This window comes from Lynx canadensis, chromosome A1, assembly GCF_007474595.2.
Source record: "Lynx canadensis isolate LIC74 chromosome A1, mLynCan4.pri.v2, whole genome shotgun sequence".
NCBI lineage: Eukaryota > Metazoa > Chordata > Mammalia > Carnivora > Felidae > Lynx > Lynx canadensis.
In genome coordinates this window covers 18,787,212-18,806,140 of record NC_044303.2, presented here as the reverse complement: position 1 = coordinate 18,806,140, position 18,929 = coordinate 18,787,212, and the positions used below count along the sequence as shown (strand labels likewise).

The 18,929-nt window shown below is 42.4% G+C and overlaps 2 protein-coding genes and 1 pseudogene across 4 annotated transcripts in view; 1 reads left to right on the top strand and 2 right to left on the bottom strand.

The window, feature by feature from the left end:
- SLC25A15 (solute carrier family 25 member 15) overlaps positions 1 to 7,320 on the bottom strand; it is a 64,894-nt gene extending 57,574 nt beyond the window's left edge. Inside the window, exons 1-2 of one of the 2 annotated variants that reach the window (XM_030309615.1) lie at positions 7,288 to 7,320; positions 5,516 to 5,566 (exon numbers count right to left, since the gene is read on the bottom strand). The gene's annotated coding sequence lies outside the window, so the exon portion shown is untranslated. Of the gene's footprint in view, positions 1 to 504; positions 528 to 5,515; positions 5,567 to 7,287 lie in introns of those variants that run through there. The other variant, XM_030309624.1, reaches the window with a different exon arrangement.
- Positions 7,321 to 7,384: 64 nt separating this feature from the next.
- Positions 7,385 to 18,929, top strand: part of MRPS31 (mitochondrial ribosomal protein S31) — a 33,819-nt gene continuing 22,274 nt past the window's right edge. The window contains exons 1-2 of one of the 2 annotated variants that reach the window (XM_030309593.2): positions 7,385 to 7,618; positions 12,616 to 12,900. In XM_030309593.2, the coding sequence (XP_030165453.1) occupies positions 7,494 to 7,618; positions 12,616 to 12,900 (410 nt within the window). In that variant the 5' untranslated portion in view covers positions 7,385 to 7,493. The remainder of the gene's footprint in view (positions 7,619 to 12,615; positions 12,901 to 18,929) is intronic. The other variant, XM_030309599.1, reaches the window with a different exon arrangement.
- On the bottom strand, positions 10,233 to 12,260 carry LOC115511762 (annotated as a pseudogene).

Genomic DNA, 18,929 nt, shown 5'->3' with positions numbered 1-18,929 from the left:
GCACTCATGACTTGTCTATGTATTATTTTAGGTTACTTTGGCATCAGCTCTAACATTAGTGCATAATGGCAAACTTACTGCTACTTTTTTCAAAAGGGTTATCTCATATTTTACAAAATCAAAATCAAGAAGCCTTTTCTTTTAAATAGCACAATCAACACCTACAATCTTCATCTGAAGTACATTTTCATTAAAATGGATAGTCTCCAGTGGATAGGTCCCTAAAATTTCCTTTGCTTTTTTAAAATTTGTCTTACCACACAGGGGCACCTGGGTGGCCCAGTTGGTTGAGCGACTTCGGCTCAGGTCATGATCTCGTGATTCGTGGGTTCAAGTCCCGCATCAGGCTCTGGGCTGACAGCTCAGAGCCTGGAGCCTGCTTCCGATTCTGTGTCTCCCTCTCTCTCTCTGCCCCTCCCCCGCTCTTGCCCTGTGTCTCTCTCTCAAAAATAAATAAACATTAAAAATTTTTTAACAATTAAAAAAAAATAAAATTTGTCTTACCACACTAATCTCAGAAGCATGGCTTTCCTGACACCAGCACCTGGATGTTGTCAAGTGGACTTTGACATTCAGGCTGGAAAGATGCCAAGGGAACACAAACATGCCATTAAGCAGGCATGAGAGCCAGCCAAGAGCCCTGGTTAGTCAGCAGGCTCCGGGCTGGCAGTTACTAGTCATGTGACTTCGGGTGAGTCCCCTAACTTCTCTGAGGCTCATTTTTCCCATTAGAACACTGGGCATAAAACCCTTGCCCTGCCTGCCTCAATTATTACCACAGTAATCAAATTAAATAATGTATGTGATCGTTCATTGTAAAATTTTATATAAACTGAAATATGAAGTTCTTAGAAGACCATCAGGGGGCACCTGGGTGGCTCAGTCGGTTGAGCCTCTGCCTGTTGACTTCGGCTCAGGTCGTGATCTCATGGTTTGTGGGTTCAAGCCCCACATCGGGCTCTGCACTGACAGCATAGAGCATGCTTGGGATTCTCTCTCTCTTCCTCTCTCTGCTCCTCCCCTGCTCGCACTGTCTGTCCCTCTCTCTCTCAAAATAAATAAATAAACTTAAAAAAAATCAAGATGGTTGGAAATTAAAAAAAAAAAAAAAAGACTAAACAGGACAGCAGAGTAGGCTGATAAAATGAATGGACTTAATTAAAAGTTTGTCAGGAGGTGGAAGCAAGTCCCCAAAGGTGATCCCAATGAGCCACTCCTGGTATTCAAAGGGAAGTATAGTTCCCTTCCTTAGAATCGGGTGGCCCCGCAACTCTTTTCTTACCAACAGAATGTCACAGAAGTGATACTATGTAATTTCCAATGCTAGGTACTAAAAAATTCTGCAGAGTTAGCCTGGGTCTCTTGGAACACACACTGTAAGGCAAGCATGTTTCTTTGTGAAAAACTCAAATACTCTAAGATGCCATGCTGTAAGGAAGCCCAAGCTAGCCAGGTAGAGAGGGGCAGGGGAGGAAAAAGATCTCTTCTCCCTCTACTCATCTTAGGTTCAATGGCTGGGACCCTGTAAATTAGAGTGATAACAGACAGGTTAAGAAGACAAAAACAAATAGAAGTTTATTAATGTGTATACTACACATACACATGGGAGCCCTCAGAGATGAGTAACTCAAAGGTGTGGTTAGAATTTGGGCTTAGGTAGCATGTTAACAAAACAGCAGTGCAATTTCAGAGAAGTGACAACACCAAGGCAAAGGACTAGGCCTTTCTAGGCCAGCAAATCATAAAAAGGCAATACATGAGGGAGCTAACGTAAGATAAGGGCTAGTGAGTACAGTCAGTTATGTGGATTTCTTCAGCGTCATCTCCGGGCTGACCAGGGTCTAGGGTTTGTATTCAGTGATTAACTTTTGTCCTTCCCGGGAGAGAAGGAAGGGGGAACACCTTCACAAATTTATGCCCTGTTTTTAGGCAAATAGGGGGAAGGTAGAGAGCTCCACTTGGATTTGCTTCTTTTTTTTTTTTTTTAATTTTTTTAACATTTATTTATTTTTGAGGCAGAGAGAGACAGAGCATGAACAGGGGAGGGTCAGAGAGAGGGAGACACAGAATCTGAGACAGGCTCCAGACTCTGAGCTGTCAGCACAGAGCCCGACACGGGGCTTGAATTCACTGACCATGAGATCATGACCTGAGCCGAAGTTGGCCACCCAACCTACTGAGCCACCCAGGCGCCCCTTGGATTTGCTTCTTAAGTGTCCACAGCTCAAGATGATCTTTATACCGAAGTGGCATATTTTAGGGTAGCATATTCTGCTACACTTCAGAGGCCATGTGGAGAGAGAGCAAGCGAGAGAGAGAAACAGAGAGAATATTACTCAGCCAGGCCCTGTTTCTTCCAGCCATCCCAGCTGCACCATCAGCTATGTGAATAAAAAAAAAAAAAAAAAAAACCATCTGGGGCAAGGATGCCTGGGTGGCTCAGTCAGTTAAGCATCCGACTTCAACTCAGGTCATAATCTCATGATTTGTGAGCTCAAGCCCTGCAATGGCTCTGTGCTGACAGCTCAGAGTCTGTGTCTCCCTCTCTCTCTGCCCCTCCCCCCTTACGCTCCCTCTCTCTCTCTCTCTCTCTCTCTCTCTCTCTCTCTCTCTCTCAAAATAAATAAACAAACAAACAAACATTTAAATTAAGAAAAAAAACAACAACAACATCTGGGACATCCAATCCAAACTAGCTGCTCTCTGACTGCAACCACATGACAGACCCCAAGTAGAAACCACCGGCTGAGCCCAGTGAGCCACAGAACTGTGAGAGAGAATAAACTGTTGTTTTAAGCCACTTTTTTGGGGCGATCTGTTATGCAGCAATTGATAATTGAAATATAGAATAATTTTGTTTTTTCTTTTCATGGAAGGCTTATTGAGTTAATTAGTGTGGAATTTCATGAGGCATTTAGGAAGAAGTCACTGGTGTATATCAGGACCTATTTCAGTTGATTTGCTGCCTCTTGCCAAAGGTACATTGTTCTAGAAAGTGCATTTCAAGGAGGCACTGAGAAGAAAATGACTGGTGAGTCAATCCAGAATAGAAGAAGGAGGGAAAACATTCTCTACTTTCAGGCTACATTTCTGTTGCTCTCATAAATGACTGCTCTGGACAATTGCACAAGTTATGTTTCTTCAAAGGATAGGTTTATTTTTCTTTTTCTTAGGATGTACTCAAATTCTCCTGTGGCTTAATTTGTGGCCAATTAGAACTGCTTTAATTACCTTTTTTGTTAAAGTCAGGTTTGTTGAGGTATCATTTATATACAGCAAAATTCACACATTTTAGGTGTACAAGTTTTTAAGTTTTGGTAACTGTGAAAAGCTACAACCTCCACCAGAGTCAAGATATATAATATTTCAGTAAGTTCAAAAGGTTCCGTCATATTCTGTCATACTCAGTCATGTCCTCCCAGCTCCACCTCGAGGTAATTTTTTTTTTTACCATTGTTACTTTATTTTTTTCTTTGTAATTTAAATTTTAGTTAACATACAGTGCAATATTGGTTTCAGGAGTAGAATTCAGTGATTCACCACTTACATACAACACTCAGTGCTCATCACAAGTGCCTTCCTTAGTACTCATCACCCATCTAGCCCATCCCCCAACCACCTCGCTCCATCAACCCTTAATTTGTTCTCTACTGTTAAGAGTCTCTTGTGGTTTGTTTCTCTCTCTTCTCTTCCTTCCCCCCCACCCCCCCGCTTCCCGTGCGTTCATCTGTTTTCTTTCTTAAATTCCACATAGGAGTGAAATCACACCGCATTTGTCTTTCTCTGATTGACTTATTTTGCTTAGCATAATACATTCTAGCTCCATCCACATCGTTGCAAATGACACAATTTCATTCTTTTCCATAGCTGAGTAATATATCATTGTACACACTGCATCTTCTTTATCTATTCATCAGTCGATGGATATTTGGGCTCTCTACATAGATGGGCTACTGCTGATACTGCTGCTATCAACAGTGGGGTGCACGCACCCCTTTGAATCTGTATTTTTGTATCCTTTGAGTAAATACCTAATAGTGCAATTGCTGGATCATAGGGCAGTTCTATTTTTGGTTTTTTGAGAAACCTCCATCCTGTTCTCCAGAGTGGCTGCAACTCCTGGTAACTTTTGATCTGATTTCTGTCCCTAGAGCTTTGTCTTCTTCACATTGTTATATAAGTGGAATCATATAGTGCGGTCTCTTTGATCTCACTCTGTTCACATAGCATAATGACTCTGATGTTCCTGCAAAGTAATAATCTGACTAGTTGCTTTAATGCTGCACCAATTACAACACTTTTTCTTTAAGTGCATTTTAAGTGTATACAGAGCTATGAACAGCTAAATATGCCATAGGGTCATTGCAGTATATCTCAAAGTTTTGTCTGAAGACCAGCACCAGAATCACCTGGGGTGCTAAATCTCAGATTCAGATCTTCTGAGCTACTCAGTAATGTGTATCAGTAAGTGCCTCCCCGTGACTTTTATGCGTGAGTAAAATCATAAACTGTCAAGTATTCCAAAATGAACAAGAATATCAGAGTTAACTGGTTCTGAATTTGAATCTAGCTCTGCCATTGACTAGCTGCAGAAAGTTGGGCAAATTACTTAAACTCTCTGCACCATTTTTTTTCCCTTTGCACTTGGAAATTATTTATTCACCGAATATGAGCATCTATTATATGACAGGCATGGTTCTAGGAACTGGGAATGCAGCAGTAAATAAGACAAAGTCCATTCCTTCATGGAACACACATTCTGTCAGAGTGAGATAATAAGCATTTAAGCATATAAATATGGGATAAATTTCACTTAGTGATACTCTGTAGAAAATGAAACAAGGTTTTGACATAGAGGGTACCTTAGATAAGGTACAATCTAGACTACTTGCCACAAAGAAACTCAAAAATACATTTAAATAACATGGAAGTGGTTCCCCCCTCCCCTTTCTTTGTGACTGTCTGGAGGAGGTGGGTAAGGACAGAGATAGGATGGCTGTCATCCTCATCTCCGAAATCCTTCATCTCTCCATCCCCTAGCTGCTTCAGCTCCTATCATCTGGCCTATATTCCAACTAGGAGGAAGGAGAAAAAAGTTGTGGGGAATTTGTGCCCATTTTTAAGGGCACATCACCTCTACCCACATTCTATTGATTAGATGCAGACATACCTGCCTGCAAGGGAGGCTGGGAAATGTAGTCTCTGCTGTGGCCATGTGTTGAGCTAAAGCTCCAGAAGCAAACGGGGACTGGTAGACAGCAGTAATCCCTGCCAGAGAGTGTGACTGGATGGCACAGGAGGCTACAGAAGTCAAAGAAGGCCTCTTTTGGAAAGTGACAGTTGAAGGAGTCAGGGAGTTGAGCAAGGCTGAATTTCAATCCCTGCTTGTGACCTTCAGCCCGGTACTCTCATATAGGTCACAGCCTATCTGCCCCAATGAAGGAGGTTAAGGAATGTACAGGATGGATAGTGCAGTAGAGTTGACTAGGATCAGGATAATTGGGACAGGATATACCTCCAGAGAAGCTGTGAATCTGAGATGGCGGTTTCAGTCCCCTTTGTCAACCTTAAAAGAAAAAAAAAAAAAAAAGTTAGGGTTATTGTAAGAAATTGGAAAAAGGATGAAGTAACTATTAAATGTGATTTGGGGGTCCCTGGGTGGCTCAGTCGGTTAAACGCCCAACTTCGGCTTAGGCCATGATCTCGCGATTCGTGAGTTGGAGCCCCGAATCGGACTCTGTGCTGACAGCTCAGAGCCTGAAGCCTGCTTTGGATTCTGTCTCCCTCTTTCTGCCCCTCCCCCGCCTCTCAAAAATAAATAAACATTTAAAAAAAGTTTAATTGTTTAATTAATGTAAACTATTACACTCATGAATGGAGTTTCAACCAGATATCAAGTGATATCAAATTAAGTATACTCTCTTGGTAATATTCTATGTCTTGATCTGGGTGGTGGTTCACACGGGCAAATTCATTCTGAGATAATTCATTAAGCACATTTTCCTCAACATGTTTATGACTTGTGCACTCTTCTGTATTTCAGATTACAAAAAAATTTGCCACCAATCTTGATTCTTTTTTGAAGTTGTGGGGGAAAAGTTAATGTCAGCATTCAACTGCCCACGTGTAACTCTAAGCTAGAGGTTCCTGGGTGGCCCAACTGGTTAAGCATCTGATTCTTAATTTCAGCTCAGGTCATGATCTCACAGGTTCCTGGGTTCCAGCTCTGAGTTGGGCTCAGCACCCATAGCACTGGCAGCACAGAGCCTGCTTGGGATTCTCCCCGTCTATCTGTCTCTCTCTCTCTCTCTCTCTCTGCCTCTCGAGTGTGTGCACAAGCTTGCTCTCTCTATCTTTCTCAACATAAATAAATAGGGGCACCTGGATGGTTCAGCCAGTTGAGCCACTGACTCTTGGTTTCAGCTCAGGTCATGATCTCACGGGCTTGTGAATTTAAGACCCTGGTTGGGGGTCTGCGTTGACGGTGCAGAGCCTCCTTAAGATTCTCTCTCTGGTCCTCCCTCTCAAAAATAAAATAAAATAAAATAAAAAATTTTTAATTAAAAAAATATGGGCACCTGGGTGGCTCAGTCGGTTAAGCCTCCAACTTCGGCTTAAGTCACAATCTCACAGCTGGAGCCCCGCATCTGGCTCTGTGCTGACAGCTCAGAACCTGGAGCCTGCTTCAGATTCTGTGTCTCCCTCTCTCTCCCCTCCCCCGCTTATGCTCTGTCTCTCTCTCTCTCAAATATAAACATTAAAATTTTTTAATTGAAAAAAATGATAAATAAACTTAAACATTAAGCCAGAGATTCCCATGTGACCTATTAGCTGGCATCTTCCCAGAGGGTTTATGCTCACGCACTTCCAGGTTTGATCACCCCTCATCCACTGTTCACTGCCTTCACGGAGGGCAGAAAAAGTCAAGCCTTTCTCTTGCAGATTTCTATCCGTAAAACCATTTTTGAAAAGACGAAACATGTATGTCTCACGTGTCTTGACTCTACACCAAGAACAGTGCCTGAAAAGAAATACTAATTTATCGGGCAGCGTGTCCTATGGTAATTTTTCTTTTTCAACCTTGGTGGCTACAGATCATCTAGAGGATGTGATGAACGCTGTGGATCCTCTCCCCCAAAACCGCCCAGTAAGGTCAGTTCTCCGCCTCCTTTTACTGGCCCCCAAAGTAGCATTTGCACAGTAACTCCCCCCCTCCACACCCTCCCTCCTCCATCTGGGTCCTGCCTCAACCAGTGTATCTTAGCTGAACTCAGGCATCGATTTTACCTCCTCGACTAGAATCGCCTGGAAGCAGCGCACGCAACGTGGCCGCCCGCGGGCGAGTCCGGAACGCAGTTACCGGCCCCTGTTGCCCACCGGAACCGGAAGAGAAGGAACGCGCCAGGCTGGGGAACGGAAGAGAGGGCGAGGGATGTGTTTAGCAGAGGGACCCGCCACTCCGTTGTGTGTGCGATTGTGTTTGCTTCTTGGCGATGTTTCCAAGAGTCTCCGCGATCATACCTCTTCGCCTCCTCTCCCCCTTCCCTTTATGCCCTGGAGGCTCAGAGGCACCGGCGGCTGCGATTGTGCGACTCGGTGCTCCACACGGAACGGTCAGGTACCGCATTTCGGCGCTGTGGGCCCCGCAGGTCTTCAGGCAACCCCTGGCCTCCCGCCGGTGTATTCAGTGATCTTTCTCCTGGGGTCGATGTTACTACCCGCGAGGTCCTAAAAGCCGTTGCTTTACATCTGAGGAAAGGGAAATCCCAGAAAGGTAAAATGACTTGCCCAAGGTCATATGTGAGTGAGAAACAGAGCTACGGATACGTGCATGGTCTCTGCTGTGCTCTCTACTACGTACCGCGCCTCGTACCTCTTGCCACTTCTCCCCTCATTCAATCCAGCCTCCAGAAGTAAAGTTGCCTTATTTTATTTTATTACTTGCCAAGAGTATAGTGGTCTCATTCCAGCCTCCATTTATCCTCTGGTTCATTATTGAAAGTATTTACAATGTACCAATACTGTTGTTAAGTCCCGAATAAAAACGATCCTGCCATCACGGAGCTTATGATTCCACCAGGCAGGCAATTCAAGTACAGTGGAGTAAAGCTGAGATAGTGTAGGTAACACAGACTGCTTTATTAATACAAGTAACCGCTGGGTGAGCAAGTCGGGACAGCTAACCATTGTAGGAAAGAAAGGTTCAGAGTATCCTTTCTGGAAAAGAAATCTGATAAACTGTGGAGGGGAACTAAGGGTTGGAGCTAGCCAGGCAACAAAGGGTAGTTATGCATACTTTATGTTGGTATTTCTTCTCTGAGAACTCACATCATTATGAAAACTTAATTTTACTTCATTATAGTCCCTGCAGAACGATTTGGGGCCAGTCTGGTTAAGTGCAGCTCTAAGCAAGTTGGTAGCAGTGGGGATGGGAAGTAACAGCTGGATGGAGGAGAAAAATTGCACAGGTAGAATTGATATGATGTGACATATGAGGAAATAAGGGTAAGGTAGTGAAAAGATTTCAGCTGGCTGCCTTGGAGGATTAGGGTACCGTTAATGTTAAGAGAAGAATGAGGAGCAGCTTTGAGAAGGCTTTTTAAAATACGTCACCGGGGGCGCCTGGGTGGCTCAGTCGGTTGAGCGTCCGACTTCAGCCCAGGTCACGATCTCACCGTTCGTGAGTTCGAGCCCCGCGTCAGGCTCTGGGCTGATGGCTCAGAGCCTGGAGCCTGCTTCCGATTCTGTGTCTCCCTCTCTCTCTGCCCCTCCCCCATTCATGCTCTGTCTCTCTCTGTCTCAAAAATAAACATTAAAAAAAAATAAAATACGTCACGGTTTTGAAAATACAAAATATCTACTATGGGAAGGAGCCCCTTCGGTACAGAAGGGTGAAAAATGGAAAGTCAGTAGGAGAGGGGACTCTTGAACGTGGATTTGGATGTGTTGGATTTGAAGTGCTATGGAGGGGCGCCCGCGCGGCACAGTCGGTTAAGTGCCCGACTCTTGGTTTCAGCTCGGGTCATGATCTCACGGTTCGCCCGCATTGGGCTCTGTGCTGTCAGCACGAAGCCTGCTCGGGATTCTCTCTTTCCCTCGGTCTCTACCCCTCCTCCACTTGCGCTGTCTCTGTCTCTGTCAAAATAAATAAACTTAAAAAACTTTTTTTTTCTTAAATGAAGTGCTGAGGAGATGGAGGCTCTCAGCAGAAACAAGCCCAAGTGGGAGGTTACGACTGGAGTTTTATTATTTTAGTGTTATGAAGTTAACTGCCTGTACCTGAGTTTCCTGTAATAAACACAGATTACTTTCTGTAGCCTTGTAACAGCCTTGGAAGGAAACATTGAAGGAGGGAGGTTATATGTGAGATTCATTCTCCTGATTGACACCTTTCTGTTATAACACCTTTAATGTTAATTTAACTTGTACGTACAAAATAATAGAGCATTTTCCTAAATTGAATGTACCACATGGTGAATGATATTATGATGAAGGTCCTGTGTACTGATTATGAGGATGCTAGTTATGTGCCTGGTTTTGCATTCTAGTTGTTAAGTGCCTGATTTGATAGCCTCTGTCATTTTTTTAAAAATTTATTTATTTTGAGAGAGAGAGAGCATCATGGGAGCGGGAAAGGGGCAGAGAGAGAGAGAGGGAGAGAGAGAATCCCAAGCAGGCTCTGTGCTGCCAGCGCTGAGCTGACGTGGGGCTCGATCTCATGAACTCCTGAGATCATGACCTAAGCCAAAATCAAGAGTCGGACGCTTAACTGACTGAGCCACCCACACACCTGAGCCTCTGGCATACATGCATGTATGTGTGTGTGTGTGTGTGTGTACACACACACACATATATAAAAGAGGCTTTGTGCCCAACGTGGGGCTTGAACTCACGACTCTGAGATCAAGAGTTGCATGCTTCACCAGCTGAGCCAGCCAGGCGCCCCACCTCTGAAATTTTTATAAGCAGATCAGATAATTTGGTTCCACATTTTTGGAAATAGCCATTTTGTCTTTCATTAAAAGGTCCCTAGCCTGGTACTCGCATTTCCTAGCTTTGACAACTTGGTATAATAAGTAACCCAGGGTCTGATGTAGGGTCTTGAGATGAGTTATATCAGAATCACCTGGCATCTTGGTTAAATGCAGGCATGTCCTTGGGCCCCATTCCAAACTTAGCAACTAAGAATCTCAGGAATATGTTTTAAATAAGCTCCCTATGTAATATGGGATCTATTCTTCTTCTTCTTCTATAATACAGTTTCTTCTTCTATAATACAAATAGTAAAACCGGTCCTATAAGATTGTAAGGATTAAATGACATACGTAGCATAGCTCCTCCAATGTGGTCCTCTGATGGGCAGCATCAGCGTTACTTGAAACGTGTTAGAAATGCAAACTCTGAGTCCCTCTTCAAAGCTACTGAATCAATTCCTTGGTTGGACCACAGAACCTGTTTTTTAAAAGTCACTTAGGTAACTCTTAAGCATATTGAAGTTTGAGAAACAGTGTTCTAACCTGTTATCTTCATAAAGATAGGGACCATGAAATTCTTATTTACTAATGTATCACCAGTGTGTAGGGTAGCGCTTGACACAAAGTAGATGCTCATTGTGTTTAATGAATGACTTTTCATACATTATACTCTCTTAATCTAACACATTGATTAGTTTTTAAAGTTCTTCAGTATCAAGTATCAAAAGGTTTTTAACATCACAAAATAAAATTAGCTATTTGGGTTACTTAGATTTGGCACATCTTTTGCATGAATTTGAAATCGATGTAATCATTTGTGTTGTTCTTTTTCACAAATGTGTCTAGTGAACAAAGCAGAAAGTAGCCACTGAATATCTTTTGTTTGTTCCATTTTAGCTTAGTTTACAAATGGTGATTGGTTAAATGACACGTAGCTCAGGGAGAAAGTTAATCAGATTAGAATAATACCCAGACATGGCTTTTGTTTTTTTAATCTTTTAAGTTTATTTCACTTATTTTGAGAGAGAGAGAGACAGAGAGAAAATGGGAGGGACAGAGAGAGAATCCCAAGTAGGCTTCACACTGCAGCGTGGAGCCTGACGTGGGGCTCGAACTCAACAACCATGAGATCATGACCTGAGCCAAAATCAATACTCGGCCACTTAGTTGACTGAGCCACCCAGGTGCCCCTTTTATTTTTTTATTTTATTTTTAAACAATTATTTATTCTTGAGAGAGAGAGAGAGAACACATGTGGGAGGGGAGTGGAGAGGGGGAGGGGTGCAGACAGGGAACTAGAGAATCCCAAGCACACTTCTGCATTGTGGAGCCCAATGCAGGGGAGATCATAACCTCAGCTGAAATCCAGAGGTGGACTGCTTAACCAGCTGAGCCACCCAGGAGCCCCTATCCAGACATGTTTTTTAAAGAAAGTAACCTTTCTTTGTTAATAGAAATGTTTATAGCTTTCAAAGAGGTATTATTATATCACGTTAAGGACATGGCAGTCAGTCAGTTTGGGGTTTGAAAATAATAAATTGAAATTTACTAACCCTGTCAGTGTTTTGCAACCTTTTTTTTTTTTAAATGTTAGTTCCTGTCTTTTGTTAACCTGTAAACAATTACTTGTTTTTGATTTGTTGAAGCAATAGGTCAGACAGCATATGTCACAATATCTGTCAAAGTGGCTAGCCATAAAAACTCCAGCACCACATTCATCTGAAGGGCATTCCTGACAAAGGCAACTGATTTGCCATTTTCGTCCACTTAATAGTATTTCAGGACAGCTGCCTTAACCTTCTTTCTCTTATGCTTATTCTTCTGGGAGTGGTATAAGACTTCTTCCTTTTCTTAACACCGCCATGAAGTCTTAACACAAGATCAAGGGTAGACTCCTTTGGAATGTTGTGACAGGCCCGGTATATCCATCTTCCAGTTGCCCGCCAGTGGAGATCGGTCTCCACTGATCAGGAGGAATTCCTCCCTTATCCTGGATCTTGGCCTTTCCATTTTCTCTTCTTTTTGAGGGATCAGCCTGGAGAGTGATGGTCTTCCCCATAAGGGTTTTCACAAAAATCTGCAGCTCGGCGGTCGTTCCGCTGCCAAGAGCGGATCAGAAAGTTGCGACCTTTTTTAATGTCATGGAACAAACAGAAAATGATCTTTGTATCAAACCCTGAGGTAAATGGAGGGAGGCAACAGTTAGGTGCACCAGCAGCCCAGGCCTCCCTCAGCTACCCCAAGGACAAGGTGATCAATCAGTATCTCAGCACATCTGTAACCCATTTGTGACTCACCAGCATGTCTTAGGTCTTAGTGAGCTTTAAGCTACATGACCTTGGGTAAATCGCTTCACTTCTCTGGTTTCCAGTTTCCTTATCTGCAGAATGGGGATAATACTTGCCTTATGGAGTTGATGTGGGTATGAGAAAATGTACATAAAATATGTTGCCCCAGACTAGGCACATATTCTGTATTCAATAAATGTTAAAATTGCTTCATTATGGTTGCTGACAATAATAATAAAAAGCAAAAGGGAAGGGTTCGAATTGGAAAAATTTTAAAACAGAAGAAGTGGTTTTGAGTCACTTTATTATTTTGCATTGTATTTTTCATTTTTTTCTTTAACACATCTTTCTAGGACAAAAAATGAAGTCCACCGATATTTTGGCACGAACAACGTGATCTGTAACAAGAAAGATGAGCAGTCTGCTCCAACACGTGATATTTCCAAGGAAACGGAGACCCAAGAGAGTGTGAAGGAGAACACAAAAAAAGACTTGTTAGGTATTATTAAGGGCATGCGAGTTGAATTAAGCACAGCCAAAGTACAAACAACAAGGCCACCCAATAGAAGACAACTTAAGAGTATAGAGGCTACAACTGGCAGGCTTCACAAAGTTCCGGAAGATGCCCCAAAAAAGAGGTAAATTGAATGGAATTTCAACTGCGTTGAAAGTACTTTTTGAAACTCCTTTTTCTTTTAGAAAGGAATTTTAAATTAGAGGATCTGGGAGATACTGCATGAAGATTATCAGTTTGTAAACACGGAGACTTTAATACTCACTTGAAAGATACTGTTACCCTTCTGTATTTAAATACGAAGGGGACATGTGCATACAATCTAGAGAGGAAAAAGGAGAGATCTAATTGAGAATTCCACATATTCTTTTACATATTCATCAGTGTTATTAACTGTCACTTAATTGCCTCTTTAAACTGTTAATTACCAAATTGTTTATATCCTGATTTGGAAGTAGCTTCATGTCTCTGAAGGACTTGTTTATTTGAAATTTCCATTTAAAAAATTCCACCTAGGATAGAATGTAAGCATGTTGATTACAACTGTTGTATATGATTTCCTTTGACCAGTAATTATCAGTGTTCTCTACTTACATGATTTCCTTAACATGTAATTATTTGTGCTTGTCAAAAGAGTATTACACTTCATTGATTCTGAGTGCAATCAGTAATATCTTAGCATTGTGTTGTGGTTTCAATGACAGTGTTTTGTTTTAATGGTAGATAAATAATGGTGTTTCTTACATCAATCAAGTAATAAGGTATGTGGCTTGAAGATCCCCATCTCTGACTTCTCTTAGCAGAATCAACAGATAGTGTAGATTCCTATCTTCCAGAACGACTTAATATTTTCATGAAACTTATTGTCTCTATACTGTGTCATATTGTATCAAAACTACCTCTGGAAAGCATAATTGGGTGGTAGGAAAAAAGCTAGTTCAAAAAATGAGTGGCCATCAAAGCTACCTCCTTCTCTTTACTTTTTTTAAGTAATGTCTACACCTAACATGGAACTTGAACCCATAACCCTGAGATCAAGAGTCAGATGCTCTACTGAGCCAGCCAGGTACCCCATCCTCTTCCTCCCTTTTAGAAACAAAATAAAACAAAAATACTACATAAAAGTATATGGAATTAGGGGCACCTGGGTGACTCAGTTGGTTGAGCATCCAACTCTTGATTTCAGCTCAGGTCAGGATCCCAGGGTCATGGGATTGAGCTCCACATTGGGCTCTGTGCTGAGCTTGGAGGCTGCTTAAGATACATTCTCTCTCTCTCCCTCTCTCTCCCTTTCTATCTCTCTTCCCCTCTTCCCCCCCACTGCTCCCTCTCTCCCTCCACTCCTCTGCCCTGCACGTGCACACACACACACTCTCCTTCTCAAATAAAAATTAAAAAAATTTTTTTTGTTATTAAATTTTGTTTAATGTTTATTTTTGAGAGAGAGACAGAGACAGGGTGTGAGCGGGGAGGGGTAGAGAGTGGGGGAGACACAGAATCCGAGGCAGGCTCCAGGCTCTGAGCTGTCAGCACAGAGCCCGACACAGGGCTTCAACTCAAACTGTGAAATCAGGACCTGAGCCAAAGTCAGATGGTTAACTGAGCCACCCAGGTGCCCCTCCCCCCCCCCCCAATTTTTTTTTAAGTACACAGAATTAGATAATATAGACACACATGTATAAAAATACTTACCAAGAGTTTTTTTTTTAAGCTTGCAGACCTGTTTGTGACCCATTGTGCTTTTTTTATAATTACACAATTTAATTATCTGTATAGAAATGGTTAAAATGAGCTGAATGTTTTGCAAAGACTCAGGAAAGGAAATTTTAAAAATTCCTTTCCAATTAGGTATGAATGAGACAAGTAGAAAAATGTAAGAAAATTCTGCATTCAGACTGCTTTGTAAGCATTTTTAAGTTCTTGCTGCATGTTTCTGCTTTAAAGAAACCAGAATTGGAACTCTTGGAGGATGTACTGTGGGTGCAGTGTATATATAAAAGATGTATGTTGGAACTTCTATTCAAAGAGGTTTTGGTCCTACATCAAAAGATTGTTGAATGAGACCTATTTGTTTTGAGTTTTTAAAAATGAATCTTTTAGGGTGCCTGGCTGGCCCAGTTGGTAGAGCATGCGACTCTTGATCTCAGAGTCATGAGTTGAAGCCCCACATTGGATATAGAGTTTACTTAATAAAAAATTTTTAATGTATGTTTTAATGATTTTGTTCCCCACTCTTTTTTTTTTTTTTTTTAAGGGATCCCAGATGCACAGAATTGGGTAAATCATCTTTGATTCATGATGACTGTCATTGCTCTATGCATGGCCTGTTTTTTAGTTTTTTTATTTGTATTATATACTGAACCCCCATTGATATAGTTAGTGTGGCTGCATAACAGTTGCCCCAAAATTTAGTGGCATAAAACAACCATTTTTTTATGCTCATGGATTGTGTGGGCAGAGCACAGTGGAGAAGGGTAATCTCTGTTCCGTGCTGTCCTTACTCAGAAGACTTGCAAGTCCAGAGGCTGGAATCATCTGAGGGTTTGCTCATTCATTGCTCTGACAGTTGAAGCTGGCTGTTAGCTGAGACCTTAGCCAGGACTGTTACCAGAAACACCTACCTGTGGCTTCTCTGTGTGGCCTGGGCTTCCTCACTGCATGGCGGCTGGGTTCCTAGGGCGAGTGTCCCAAGCGAAAGGGAGCCGGGAGGAATTTGTATTGTTTTTATGATGTAGCCTTGGAATCAGATTGGACACTGCCACTCTCATTTCCTGTTTCATATTGACTTTTGAGGGGTACTTGCTTTTTATCATAGCGACTGCCAGAAAACCCATCTTCACAAAGATGATGTCAACAAAAGGCATGCGGTAGTCTGGTGTTAAAACCATGACTACCTTGCCTTAGTAGTTCAGTCACTGACAGATTGCTGTATTTCCTTGTAGTGCTCCAGGGTTCCTTAGGGCATGGTTTGGGAACCAAGATCGTATTCTACATTGAGCTCCCTGTGCAAGGCTGTGGGACCAAACCCATAAGTTTCTTAGAATTCCTGTTTGTTTGAAAGACTCTCTGAGGCAGCATTTTAAATCTTGGGGTGCCTGGCCGGTTCATTCGGTGGAGCATGAAACTCTTGATCTTGGGGTTGTGAGCTCAAGCCCCAGGTTGGGTGTAGAGGTTACTTAAAAATAAAATCTTCAAAAAAATAATCTTTGTGGGGCGCCTGGGTGGCGCAGTCGGTTGGGCATCCGACTTCAGCCAGGTCACGATCTCGCGGTCCGGGAGTTCGAGCCCCGAGTCGGGCTCTGGGCTGATGGCTCAGAGCCTGGAGCCTGCTTCCGATTCTGTGTCTCCCTCTCTCTCTGCCCCTCCCCCGTTCATGCTCTGTCTCTCTCTGTCCCAAAAATAAATAAACGTTGAAAAAAAAAAATTAAAAAAAAAAAAAATAAATAAACGTTAAAAAAAAATAATAATAATCTTTGTAAGATGTTAAGAGAGGGTTTTGCAGTCATGCCTATAGTTTTCCTGACACTGCACTGAATTTGATTTCTGTTCAGAAACCATTTCTTTTTTTCAGAGAGAAAGAGTGCAGGAGCTTGAGCCAGTGGGGGAGGGGCAGAGGGAGAGAGACTCTTAAGCAGGCTCTACATACGTACGTAGCCCAGCACGGCACTCCATCTCATGACCGGAGCCGAAATCGAGTCAGACGCTCAACCAACTGAGCCACCCAGGCGCCCCTGTTCAGAAACCATTTTAAATTTTAGCATTGTTTGCTGTCTGGAGGGGCTGAGAATGAGAAATGTTTTCTTTTGGATACCTGCAGGTCTTGGCTCCTTTATATGGAACGGTTCTTTCTTATCTCTTCTCACATTTTACCATCTGCCACTAAGGTTCAACACTGGAAGTCTCCTTAGACTGGCTCATCCAGTTCATTGAGTGTGTTTCCTGTTTCCCACCTTACTAGAAGCAACAATGCTGCTGAACAGAAGTCCCCTTTTCTGTAGCTTCCAGTAATGTTGATTTTCCTAAAGCTCTCCCTCACAGTGGCTTTGAGAGCCTTCAGGCTCTAAGTCTCTTTGAGGCCCTAAGTTCTTTTTTTTTTTTTTTTTTTTTCAACGTTTATTTATTTTTGGGACAGAGAGAAACAGAGCATGAATGGGGGAGGGGCAGAGAGAGAGAGGGAGACACAGAATCAGAAACAGGCTCCAGGCTCCGAGCCATCAGCCCAGAGCCCGACTCGGGGCTCGAACTCACGGACCGCGAGATCGTGACCTGGCTGAAGTCGGACGCTCAACCGACTGCGCCACCCAGGCGCCCCGAGGCCCTAAGTTCTCATCAATACTTGCCTCAAGGTCTTTCCAGTTTCTACCCACTGCCCAATACCCAAACCTCCTCCATACATTTTAGGTTTTTTGTTACAGTAGCACCCAACTTCCAGGCACCAAAATGTGTTCCAGTTAAGTGTTGCTGCATAACAAACCATCCCAAAGCTTGGCCGCAGCATCTCTGCAGCGTAGGCAGAGGTAGCTGTGTCCGCCCCACTTGGCACTAGTGAGAGCCGGTGCAAGGCCGAGGTCTCGTGAGTCTGAATGTGTTGTGGAACTAGTAAGAACCCTGGGGAGAACAGCAGTGACCACAGTTTCTAGCTCCTACTGTAACTTTCTCTCAACCAAGCAAATACCAGTAAGAAGGATTCAGCTACTTATTAATTAATGAATCCACTAGTAGAAATTTAGATTATTTCTAGTTTTCCATTAGTACAAAATAACGCTATGATTAACGTCCTTCATTCATTCAGCAACTTTAGATTGCCATTAGAGCTAAGGCACTGTCCAAAGGGATGGAGGTAGAACACTGAACAAAACAAGTCTCAATTCCTTACAAATGGGGGAAGAGTCAGGGGGCGGAAGAGGATGTTTTACACCACACACAGACACATAGTACATTAGGTGATGAAACATGAGGAAAAATAAGAGTGATCGGTTAGAGAGGTGCTATTTTTTAAAAAGGGATCATGGAAGAATAATGATTGAGCAAAGACCTGAAATAAAGTTATAGATAAAGCAATGCAGATATCTGAGAAATGCTTTGCCTGTCAGGCACAGGGGCTGGAACTGCTTGGACCTTGCATTTGGAGTGTGCAGGATCCCTCCAATTCTATGTGTACCTGCTTATTTTCTTTAGACAAATACTCCTGGAAGTGGAACTGGTGGGTAAAAGGATTGGGGTGTATTTTAGACTTTTAATGTATGTCATCAAATTGCCAAAAGTTACGGTGATTTGTGTCCACTCAGTAGTATCCTTCCCCTTATTAGAATTTCTTTTCTGAAATTGTGTATGCTGTATAGTTCATATTAAAGAAATTTAGGGAGTACAGAAGGGTATAAAGTATGTTTTCATGAAATAGTCTGAGTTATAGGATAGAATAGATTTTTAAGAGACATTTTAACAAGGTCTCATTACCTTTTTAAAATCTGTGTAGAGGGGCACCTGGGTGGCTCGGTCGGTTAAGTGTCCAACTCTTGATTTTGTCTCAGGTCATGATCTCATGGTTGTGAAATCAAGCCCCGCATCGGGCTTGGGATATTCTCTCTCTCTCTCTCTCTCTCTCTCTCTCTCTCTCTCTCTCTCTCTCTCTCTCTCTCCCCCTCCCTCTCCCCCCCCCCCCCCGCCGCTCCCCCACTCGCACTCTCTTGCTCTCAAAATAAATAAGCTTTAAAAAATAAATAAAAATTAAAAAAATGATTTGGAATGAAGTTCAAACCTTATTCACTGGCAACAGTTTTGAAAGTAGCTCATTTCTTTTTGACTAATTGTAATAGTCCCTCTTTTATTCTATTTTTCTTCCTTGGCCGTCAGATTCTAGATCTCTCCTATCTTGGTAGGCGAAGTCCTTAAATCTTTATCCAACAACCTCAGGGATTTGGGAACTTTGATTTGCATATTAGACAGCAGATCTTTATATAGAAAGTCAAGTATAGTAAAACGTTAACTTGAATCCCACTCATTGAGATGGCAATTCTTAGTTAATATGTAAATAATGTAGACAATTTCCTTTTATGTCTAGCACAGTTTTCTATTAATTTACCCTAATTTACTAAAGAGTAGCATTTTGGGTTTTTTTAGCGTTTTCTTACAGAAAACTTGAAACAAAATGTA